General features: G+C 43.2%; 1 protein-coding gene across 1 annotated transcript in view; it reads right to left on the bottom strand.

Moving 5' to 3' along the window:
* Positions 1–4315: 4315 nt before the first annotated feature.
* TARS1 (threonyl-tRNA synthetase 1) overlaps positions 4316–12066 on the bottom strand; it is a 94135-nt gene continuing 86384 nt past the window's right edge. Inside the window, exons 18-19 of the mRNA XM_073620822.1 lie at positions 10309–10423; positions 4316–4916 (exon numbers count right to left, since the gene is read on the bottom strand). Coding sequence (XP_073476923.1) covers positions 4768–4916; positions 10309–10423 — 264 coding nt within the window. The 3' untranslated portion in view covers positions 4316–4767. The remainder of the gene's footprint in view (positions 4917–10308; positions 10424–12066) is intronic.

The raw sequence follows: 12066 nt of genomic DNA, 5'->3' as shown, positions 1-12066 counted from the left end.
GTAAAACATGTACGTCGGGACTATAAACGGGGCAGTGGCCAATAGCTTTCATCTCTTTATTTATTCTGAGCATGCGTGGCACTTTGTCCGTCGGATTTGTGTACACACGATCGGAATTTCCGACAACGGATTTTGTTGTCGGAAAATTTTATATCCTGCTCTCAAACTTTGTGTGTCGGAAAATCCGATGGAAAATGTCCGATGGAGCCCACACACGGTCGGAATTTCCGACAACACGCTCTGATCGGACATTTTCCATCAGAAAATCCGACCGTGTGTACGGGGCATTACACTATCACCTTTATGGAAACTGTTTTGTTATAATTTATTCCACAATAACACTGTGTCTTTTAATACTTAGCCACTATAGAGTGATTTGGTAGAGCGCTATCTGACATATACCGTTTCCCCGAAAATAAGACCTAGCGTGATTGTCAGTGATGGCTGCAATATAAGCCCTAGTTAAGGTCCTTGTAGGTCTTATTTTCAGGGTAGGGCTTATTTTCGGGGAAACAGGGTAGGGCTTATATTGCAGCCATCACCGACAATCACGCTAGGTCTTATTTTCGGGGAAACAGGGTAGGTAGGGCCACTCGCCCCTTCACATCTTCTTTCTTTTTATATTCTAGAGCCCTCTTACAGGGGTTTTTTTGGGGAGGCTGCAACCTTCACACAGGTCCTAAGCGCAGACCTTCCTAATTAATTTTTTTACAGATTTAGACAGATTTGTGAACAATATTTGAGAGAAATAGGCCTTTTGTGTACATAGAAAAAGTTGTAGATCTTTGAGTTCAGCTCATGATAAATAGGGGCAAACACAAAAGTGTTGCGTTTATAATTTTGCTCAGTATATATATATATATATATATATATATATATTTTGTGTGTGTGTGTGTGTATTTTTTTCGGAGATGTATGTATATATATATATATATATATGTATCCCCAAATGGACATAGTAATTCGTTTGATGATTCAGATGACGAATGGATCCAAATTTTGTTCCATTCGTTATTTCAGATGCACATGATGGCAGCCGATATTGTCCAATCCGCTCATGCCATTTCTCTTGGTGGGATAGACTAGCGCCCAAAAATATTGAATCCTTTCGATTCAAACCTGTACGATTCAATAATGTATAGAACATATAGCAATCTTCCAGGAAAACTGAAAACCTTTTTGAAACCACTCAGACCAACGAATATATGAAACGAATGTCGAAAATCCGAAATGAGTTCCGAAAACTAAATCGGTTCAACATAACAAATAGGATGAAATTACTTTTTTTAATGAACAAATGCATTCAAAACTAAAGGTGCACCGAATGGAAATTTTGGTGCTGAAACTGAAAGCGAAAATTCAGGATGCATCGAAAATGATAGGTTTTAAAAAATTTTTATATTTTTATATATAATTGTATTATGTTTGACTTTAATTAATATACAGTACAGTATCTCACAAAAGTGAGTACACCCCTCACATTTTTGTAAATATTTTATTATACCTTTTCATATGTCAACACTGAAGAAATGACATACAGCTTGTATAACAGTGTAAATTTGTTGTCCCCTCAAAATAACTCAACACACAGCCATTAATGTCTAAACCGCTGTTTTTTTTTTTGTTTTTTTTTTTTTAGCAGAGACTCTAGGGAAGTTGTTGTTGCCTTTTAACGTCACATGGTAAAGTAAACAGTAAAGTTAGCCCAATTTTTTTTATATAATGTGAAAGATGATGTTACGCCGAGTAAATAGATACCCAACATGTCATGCTTTAAAATTGCGCACACTTGTGGAATGGCACCAAACTTTGGCACTTAAAAATCTCCATAGGAGACAATTTAATTTTTTTTACAGGTTACCAGTTTAGAGTTTACAGAGGAGGTCTTGGGCTCGAATTGTTGCTCTCGCTCTAACGCATGTGGCGATACCTAACATGTGTCATTTGAACGCCGTTTACATATGTGTGCATGACTTACGTATGCGTTCGCTTCTGTGCGCGAGCACGGGGGGAGCTTTACATTTTTTTTTTTGGTCGTCTATTTTGCTTTTATTTTTATCACTTTTATTCCTATTGCAAGGAATGTAAACATCCCTTGTAATGGGAATAGTGCATGACAGGTCCTCTTTATGGAGAGATGTGGGGTCTATAAGACCCCACATCTCTCCTTCAGGCTGGAAAGACCAAGATCAAAAAAAAAAAAAAAAAAAAAAAACAGTCTCAGCCTTTCCAGCCACGTCCCCAGCAATGTTTACTTTTGTCGGTCCGGACGTGACATCATAACGTCGCGCCCAGGCCTCCGAGGGTCATAGAGATGACTGGGGATCTGGTCACCAGAAATCTCTATGCACAACTTCCCGCGGTGACCGATTCATTCTCCGGCTCGCCAATCGCATGGGCGAGCCGGAAGAAGCACCTGAGGACAGCGGGAGGGAATGTAAGAACGATCAAGTGGCTGAACTGGCGCTGAGATTGTTCTTACGGAATAAACAGAAAAAGTGTTTCTCCTGCGCTCGTGCAGGCGGTATTAATGTAAAATAGTAGTCATTTCGAATGGTAAGTAGTATAGGATGATCATGCGTGTCCCGCTGCCTAAACTGACAAGGGGTGGTCCAAAAGAGGCTGAGTGGAAATGAGGGGATGGAAGGCGCGTGATCTAACGCATGAATCAAAGTGATATAGTTTATTCATAAACAAAATAGATGAGTACAAAGAAATTACTAAGAATTCATACAAACTAGGTTACAAGATATTCATTAAAAATTAGTTATGCCCATACAAGGGCAAATGAGCAAGGTAGGCTAATGCGTTTCGAGGTATTCCCTCTTCATCAGAGCCTTGGAAAGTAAAAGAAAGTCTGTAGGATGTGGCAGATATACATGGGACAGGGGTAGCTGATTAGGAGATATACTCCATAGTGAGTGACTTATATAGAGTGATGTGATGTGGATACCTCTGGAGTAAAGGAGAATACATCACCCACTATGGGATACATCTCCTAATCAGCCACCCCTCTCCATGTATATCTACCACATCCTACAGACTTTCTTTTACTTTCCAAGGCTCTGATGAAGAGGAAACACCTTGAAACACGTTAGCCTACTTTGATCACTTGCCCTTGTATGGGCATAACTAATTTTTCACGCGCCTTCTGTGACAGACCTAGCCAGGACAAAGGCTTTTGGAGGCGACTGAATGCCAGCCTCTTGCCGACCGATTATGGGCCCTGGCATTTGGGGGAACGGTGCTCTTTGTGAGCTGTATGCCTGGGGACCCTGGAAGTAATGTTACTTAGGATTCAAGCCCATGTCCCCCCAAAACACAGAACTCTGGGAACCCCGTATGTGCCATATTACAGATAGTGACTGCTTCACAATGTTGTGTGTTGTCTCATGCTGTTGTGTACTACTTGCTGTGCTAGTTTGGGGTGGGGCTGTATTCCAATGTTCTATTGTCTCTGTCTGCCTTGGATCACAGGATGTGTATCTCTATGGAGGGAGGGGGGATTCCCCCAACAGCCCCCTGCTGATAAGACTGTGTACTGATGAGAAGTTTGAACACACCTGACCTGTGTGTCTATTATCATTGGACGGTTTAACCCGCCCTCTTTTCCAAGGGTGGGGGGAGAGAGTCTCTGAGTTATTCTATCTGTTGTGTCCACGTGTGAAAATAAATGAGTTGATTCCTGCTTGAACCTCAAGATAGAGCATCTTGTCTCGTATTTGGGGGAGAATTATTTGTATGGGTTTCTTGTTCGGCTGATTGAAGTGTTCGGTAGCTGCCTTTGTGTTTGGGTATGGAATGTCCTAAACGACTTAAACCCTTTCATACTTGGGGTGTCATTACACCTTCCATCCCCTCATTTCCACTTAGCATTGTTCTTATGGTGCAGGGAATCGCTGGCCGAAATAAGTGGTTAAAGCTGCCCAGAAACAAATCCCCCCCCCCCCCCCCCCAAAAAGCATTAAAAAACACAATTTGCAAATCGCTGTAAAAACGTAAAAAAAAAAACGCTGCAGAAACGCTCAAAAGCAACCTGCATAGATGTGTACCGAGCCTAATACAGGAGGTGTGTTACTGGCCAGATCACCAGGTGAAAACAGAGGGAAAAGGTGACAAAAGAAAAGTAATGCAGCCACCACATCTAATGATTGGTAAGCTAAAATAGAACACATTGTTGGTTTTGGGTTTAATACCGCTTTAAAACAAATGCAACACATACCATCCTTACACAAATTTTTCACATGAGATGGTTCTCAGGAAGGAAGGAGCAATTAACAAAGCAGCCAGGGAAAGTACAAGACGGACACAATCCTTAGACATTTCTCCTGTTTATTAAATGTGTGCAGTACATTTAGAGCCTAGACACATCTCCCAGTGAGAATTTGTTCTAACCGGTGTAACATTATCAAAATCATTGTTCGCCGAGCTTCTGAATCTCTTCATTAAGATCAATCCTACTGGGAAGCATTTGCCTGGACAATCACTCAGAAAGAACCCACAAAGGCCAGGTATCCAGATCAAGAAGACAAAAGAAACGGATGACAAATCTTACATTATTCCATATAAAAAAAAAGAAAATTTAAGATCTAGAAGGTGAAAAAGTTACATAAATCCGGAGCATAAAAATAGAACTGTCCCCTGAGAGATAAATCCCTAATGAGCACGAGACATAAATTAAATGGAGGCCTTTGTTTTGTTTGGCTCAGTTTCCGGTACTTCATATGAAAGCGGTCATCCTCCTTGCGGAGAGCTGTGGAAGGAAGGTTAAAATTCCTCTTCTGCGTTTTTACATCTGGATTCTTTCAGCTGGAGGAGCCTCTGGATGGATTCTGCGACTGTGCGCTCGCCGTGCACCTTGTTATCTCGTGTGCGGATGTTTACGGTCCCGCTGGTTTTCTCTTTCTCTCCGATCACTGAAATACAGAAGAAAACAGCTGTAGTGGTGTAGGAGGAGCGACCCCTAGCGTGTCCTGACTGTCAGTGCAGGAAAACCATTTCTTTATGATTATCTGAAATTCCTAGAAAGTCGGACCAGACGTCTAGGGGCTTCCAGAGGGCAAAGACAGTTAGATGGCAGAAGGTATATGTTTTGCACAGCAGTTATGTTTGCACACGTTAACCGCTTCCCGACCACCTCACGCAGATATACTGCGGCAGAAGGGCACGTACAGGTAGATTAACGTACCTGTACGTTGCCCTTTAAGAAGCGGCTCGCAGGCGCGCGCTGCCTCGAGCTCGGGGACTGCGATTGCGGGTCCCGCGGACCCGATGTCCGCGGGGATACCCGCGATCCTCTGACGGTGAGGAAGAACGGGGAGATGCTAATGTAAACAAGCATCTCCCCGTTCTGCCTAGTGACACTGTCACTGATCTCTGCTCCCTGTGATCGGGAGCGGCGATCAGTGTAGTGTAACACACAGCCCCCCCCCCCCCCCCCCGTTAGAAACACTCCCTAGGACACACTTAACCCCCTACAGCGCCACCTAGTGGTTAACCCCTTCGCTGCCAGTGACATTTTTACAGTAAATCGATGCAATTTTTTTAGCATTGGTCGCTGTATTAATGCCAACGGTCCCAAAAATGTGTCAAAATTGTCCGATGTGTCTGCCATAATGTCACAGTCACGATAAAAATCGCCGATCGCCACCATTACTAGAAAAAAAAAAAAGATCAATAAAAATGCCATAAACTATCCCCTATTTTGTAGACGCTATAACTTTTGCGCAAACCAATCAATAAACGCTTATTGCGTTTTTTTTTTTTTTTTTACCAAAAATATGTAGAAGAATACGTATCGGCCTAAACTGAGGGGAAAAAAAATGTTTTTTTAAATATTTTTTGGGGATATTTATTATAGCAAAAAGTAAAAAATAATGCGTTTTTTTTCAAAATTGGTGACCTCAACCTTTACACTTTTTGACGTAAACAGACCACCAGAAGCAATACCATCCCAGATGATGTCTTAAGACGAAACGCGCTGGAACGCTCTGCTGAAGTCAGAGTTTTGTTCCTAAGCGCTTTTTTATCTACTAAAATGTGAGTGTATTTCCTCCTTTTTTTATTGAATAAATTACTTCCGATTTAAATGGGACTACACTATGTGCCTACTTCTTCCTTTTCATAAATTTGTCCTATTGGAGCAAATATCTATGTGGCTCTCTGTCTATTACCTATCCCATTGAGGTCCATTGTTGTAGTTGGTCTTCTGGTTAGAAGTCATGTCCTCTGAGACAGTTTCCCCTGGGTGTGTGGCCCTACAAGCCTGACTGACCCATTGGGTGTACACTCATTTGGGTTCAATTGCTCCGGTAAGCCTTTTGACTCTCTGGTGGTGGATCACTTATCATCAAGTTTGGGCATGTTTTCCTTTGTCACATCGTTATCCAGTTCAAGTGTCAGTTATTTTGAACCACGTTTTGGATATCTACAATTTATTGTTTGGTTCACCTGTCCAAACACTAAGGACTATAAATTTATTTTTAAAATAATTTTTTCCTTCACATTATTGGACATCATTCACTCATATTTTGATTGTCACAGTACATTCATTTTTTTGGTCTATTACACACGTACATTTTAGTGTTTATAAACATTGTCCGCATATATATGTTGTTTGAGTTTCTTCTTAGATCATTTATGTGCATTTTATGTATTTGTATATTATATACAGTGGGGAAGGAAAGTATTCAAACCCCCTTAAATTTTTCACTCTTTGTTATATTGCAGCCATTTGCTAAAATCATTTCAGTTCATTTTTTCCTCATTAATGTACACACAGCACCCCATATTGACAGAAAAATACAGAATTGTTGACATATTTGCAGATTTAATAAAAAAGAAAAACTGAAATATCACATGGTCCTAAGTATTCAGACCCTTTGCTGTGACACTCATACAGTAGGTGACCGTGATATTGTGTCAATCTCAACGCTTTTATCAGCGAGATTTGACACCTGCGAGCCCCGTCGCGGGAGCCAGTGCCGAGATAGCTCGCTGATCGGGAAAGGAAAACTTTTTTTTCCTTTCACGATGACCGACAGGCAGTGTTGACAGCTGTCTGGTATGAATAATGAGGGGGAATGCCATGCCAAATTTTAAATGAAAAAAACGGCGTGGGTTCCCTCCCAGGAGCATACCTGGCCCTTAGGTCTGGTATGGATTGTAAGGGGAACTCCCTACTCCGAAAAATTGGCCTGGGGGTCCCCCCGAAATCCATACCAGACCCTTATCCGAGCACGCAGCCAGGCCAGTCAGGAAAGGTGGTGGGGACGAGTGAGCGCCCCCCCCCCCTCCTGAACCGTACCAGGCCGCATGCCCTCAACTGGGGGGTAAGTGCTTTGAGGGAGGGGGCGCCCTGCGGCCCCCCCCCTCCCCAAAACACCTTGTCCCCATGTTGATGAGGACAAGGGCCTCTTCCCGACAAACCTGGCCGTTGGTTGTCGGGGTTTGCGGGCAATGGGCTTATCGGAATCCGGGCGCCCCCTTTAATAAGGGTGCCCCCAGATCCCCACCCTATGTGAATGAGTATGGGGTACATGGTACCCCTGCCCATTCACCTAGGGAAAAAAGTATCAATAAAAAAAAAAAAAACACACACTACACAGGTTTTAAAAGTAATTTATTAGGCGGCTCCGGGGGTCTTCTTCTGACTTCGGGGGTCTTCCTCCGGCTTCTTCTCCCGGGACCCTCCGCTATCTTCTTCCAGCTCTCTTGCTAGTGGGGGCCCGGTCTGCTGCCGCTGTCTTGACGCCGCTGTCTTGTTGCTTCTTCTCATGTTGACACAACACTCCCTCCTGCTGGAATGCTGTGTGCGAGCTGTGCAGCCATTTATATAGGCGGTGACCCCGCCCCCTTGTGACGTCACAGTCCCAGCATGCGCAGGGACTCTGGCATCATAAGGGGGCATGACCCCAGAGTCCCTGCGCATGCTGGGACTGTGACGTCACAATGGGGCGGGGTCACCGCCTATATAAATGGCTGCGCAGCTCGCACACAGCATTCCAGCAGGAGAGAGCGTCGTGTCAACATCGGAAGACGAGAAGAAGCGTCAAGACAGCGGCGTGACATCGGCGACAAAACACCGGCAGCAGACCGGGCCCCCGCTAGCAAGAGAGCTGGAAGAAGATAGCGGAGGGGACCGGGAGAAGAAGCCGAACACCGGGAGAAGACGGAAGAAGACCCCGAAGTCGGAAGAAGACCCCCAGAGCTGCCTAATAAATTAAATTTTAAAACCTGTGTAGTGTTTTTTTTTTTTTATTGATACTTTTTTTCCCTAGGTGAATGGGTAGGGCTACCATGTACCCCATACTCATTCACATAGGGTGGGGGGCGGGATCCCAGATTCCAATAAGCCCTCCGCCCGCAGACCCCGATAACCAACGGCCAGGGTTGCCCCCCTCAGCCAAAAAACATACCCCCCATGTTGAGGGCATGTGGCCTGGTACGGTTCAGGAGGGGGGGGGGGGCGCTCGCTTGTCCCCACCTCCTTTCCTGACCGGCCGGGCTGCGTGCTCAGATAAGGGTCTGGTGTGGATTTTGGGGGGACCCCCACGCCGATTTTTCGGGCACAGATCTGGCCAAGGTTACAAAAAAATTTCTGCTGCACTTAAGGTTCCTAAGAAAACAGTGGCCTCCATAATCCTTAAATAGAAGACGTTTGGGACGACTAGAACCCTTCCTAGAGCTGGCCGTCCGGCCTAACTGAGCTATTGGGGGAGAAGAGCCTTGGTGAGAGAGGTAAAGAAGAACCCAAAGATCACTGTGGCTGAGCTCCAGAGATGCAGTCGGGAGATGGGAGAAAGTTGTAGAAAGTCAACCATCACTGCAGCCCTCCACCAGTCGGGGCTCTATGGCAGAGTGGCCCGACGGAAGCCTCTCCTCAGTGCAAGACACATGAAAGCCCGCATGGAGTTTGCTAAAAAACACCTGAAGGACTCCGAGATGTTGAGAAATAAGATTCTCTGGTCTGATGAGACCAAGATAGAACTTTTTGGCCTTAATTCTAAGTGGTATGTGTGGAGAAAACCAGGCACTGCTCATCACCTGTCCAATACAGTCCCAACAGTGAAGCATGGTGGTGGCAGCATCATGCTGTGGGGGTGTTTTTCAGCTGCAGGGACAGGCGACTGGTTGCAATCGAGGGAAAGATGAATGCGGCCAAGTACAGGGATATCCTGGACGAAAACCTTCTCCAGAGTGCTCAGGACCTCAGACTGGGCCAAAGGTTTACCTTCCAACAATACAATGACCCTAAGCACACAGCTAAAATAACAAAGAAGTGGCTTCACAACAACTCAGTGACTGTTCTTGAATGGCCCAGCCAGAGCCCTGACTTAAACCCAATTGAGCATCTCTGGAGAGACCTAAAAATGGCTGTCCACCAACGTTTACCATCCAACCTGACAGAACTGGAGAGGATCTGCAAGGAGGAATGGCAGAGGATCCCCAAATCCAGGTGTGAAAAACTTGTTGCATCTTTCCCAAAAAGACTCATGGCTGTATTAGATCAAAAGGGTGCTTCTACTAAATACTGAGCAAAGGGTCTGAATACTTAGGACCATGTGATATTTCAGTTTTTCTTTTTTAATAAATCTGCAAAAATGTCAACAATTTTGTGTTTTTCTGTCAATATGGGGTGCTGTGTGTACATTAATGAGGAAAAAAATTAACTTAAATGATTTTAGCAAATGGCTGCAATAGAAAAATCTAAGGGGGTCTGAATACTTTCCGTCCCCACTGTAAATAAATGTGTATATATATATATATATATATATATATATATATATATATATATATATATATATATATATATATATAATATTTTTCAGTTTTTCTGAGATCTATTCTGAGCGCTGCACTTACTGTTCACAACAGAAGCAATACATCTATGAAGCCCTAAGAGCTTTGCCATTGCAAAATGAATTAGCTGCAAAGCTCAACACATGAAATAAAGTGCAGGGCTGCATCTTAATTTTTTTTGCCCCATAGTTCACCACAATGTATGCAGTGCTGGTGCACAGCGTTGCTATTTAAAATGAAAGACATCTCAGCATGCACCTGCTTTACCTTTCGTTACCGCATCACAAATGTGCTTTAATTAAGTTAGCCTACAGGAACTGTGATAGTGCATATAACCATAGAAGGTAAGGCCATATATTATGAACTTATGACAGGTTCACTTTATGTTGCCTACCTTTTGATCATATGTAATAACCAGTTAGACACATGAAACATATTTGATTCGGTTTCTGAATATGCATACCGACCAATGCAATCCTGGTAAAAGAACAAAATATATTCTCTCACCGAGAATGAAATTATACTGCGCAAGCTGTGCGTTTCGGATCTTCTTATTGAGAGTGGAGCCTGGATCGAGGTCTACGTCTGCCATCAACCCAGCATGGTGGAACTGCTCCTTGACCTGCAGAGAGAGGAACAGAAAAAGACTCACAATGAGATATAAAGTGGACAGATGAAAGCCACAGTGAGAAGGAAGATGATGGTATAGTCAAGAGATGGGTTTATAATTATAAAGACTCCTACAGAGCACAAGATTGTCATTAGAAGCTGTGATCCACAGTCTGACCTCCTGCAATTCACCACCAGAAGTTCACATTATGTCACTTAGTGGGAGAATCAGACTGCTCTGCTAATGGCTGCAAGTACATCAGGCCTGAGGCCAAGTCACATTTTAACATAATGGTCTAATCAGCACCATATGGTATTCCGTCATGTCCAACATGTCAACAAACTTATATGGGTCACTCACTGCGCTACCATTCTCATTACATATAAAAGCAACCTGGAGCTATGCCCATGCAGGGTAAATCAACAGGGTCAAACAAAACCAAAGAAAATTCCCAGCTTAACTAACCAACCAGCCTGGAAAAAAAAATAAAAAATTCCCCTGTCTAACAGTTTGCGTTAAAAACAGGGTTTCAGTTTGCACATACATGCGTAAGCTGCAGAGCCTCATCACGGCACCCCAGTATTATCTGCAGTCCTAACGCTATACATTTATAAGAGCCTCCATAGTGGAAGCACAAGCATAATAATGGATAGACAGAGGGCAGGTGAGCCTGGAGGTAGCCCACCCCTACGTAACCACTTCAGGACCCAGCCTTTTTCTGACATTTGTTGTTTACAAGTAGAGATGGGCTCGGGCTTATTCGGGATCCCACCAGGAAGCTGACACTGCACACCGCTAATCACAGGCAGTGAGACATTTCCCGATCTGTGCAGCTGTGTCACTGCCTGTGATTAGCCGTGTGCAGTGTCGGCTTCCTGGCGGGATCGTGCATGTGAAATCCCAAACAGGTCTGAGCCCATTCCTATTTACAAGTATTTTTTTGCTAGAAAATTATTTAGAACTTCCAAACATTACCTTTTTTTTTTTTAGCAGAGACCCTAGAGAATAAAATGTCAGTCGTTGGAATTTTTCATGTCGCGCTGTTTTTGCGCATCAATTCTTCGAAAAGAAATTTTTTGAATGATGTTACACCAAGTAAATAGATACCAAACATGTCATGCTTTAAAATTGTGCATGCTCGTGGAATGGCGCCAAACTAGGGTACTTAAAAATCTCCATAGGCGATGCTATAAAAATTTCTACAGGTTACCAGTTTAGAGTTACAGAGGAGGTCTAGTGCTAGAATTATTGCACTTGCGCAGACGTTCGTGGTGATACCTCACATGTGTGGTGCAAACACTGTTTACATATGCGAGTGTGACCTACTTATGCGTTCACTACTGAGCATGAGCGTGTGGAGATGGGATCGCGTTGAAAAAAAAAAAAAAATTGTTTATTTTTTTACTTTTAGTTTTTACACTGTCCATTTAAAAAAAAAATGTGGTCACTTTTATTGCTATTGTGAGGAATGTAAACATCCCTTGTGATAATACAGCATGACAGGTTCTCTTTATATAGAGATCTGGGGTCTAAAAGGTCTTCACCCTTAAAAGCAGAAGATCAAAAAAACATTTTTTTTTAAAATCTTTTGTTTTAAGAAAAAAAAAAAATAAATAAATGTTTACATTGCCTGAGAACCGGAAATGACATTGTGG

This window comes from Aquarana catesbeiana, linkage group LG01, assembly GCF_042186555.1.
Source record: "Aquarana catesbeiana isolate 2022-GZ linkage group LG01, ASM4218655v1, whole genome shotgun sequence".
Taxonomy (NCBI): domain Eukaryota; kingdom Metazoa; phylum Chordata; class Amphibia; order Anura; family Ranidae; genus Aquarana; species Aquarana catesbeiana.
The sequence above is the reverse complement of the archived record's forward strand: the minus strand, read 5'-3'. Positions and strand labels throughout refer to the sequence as shown.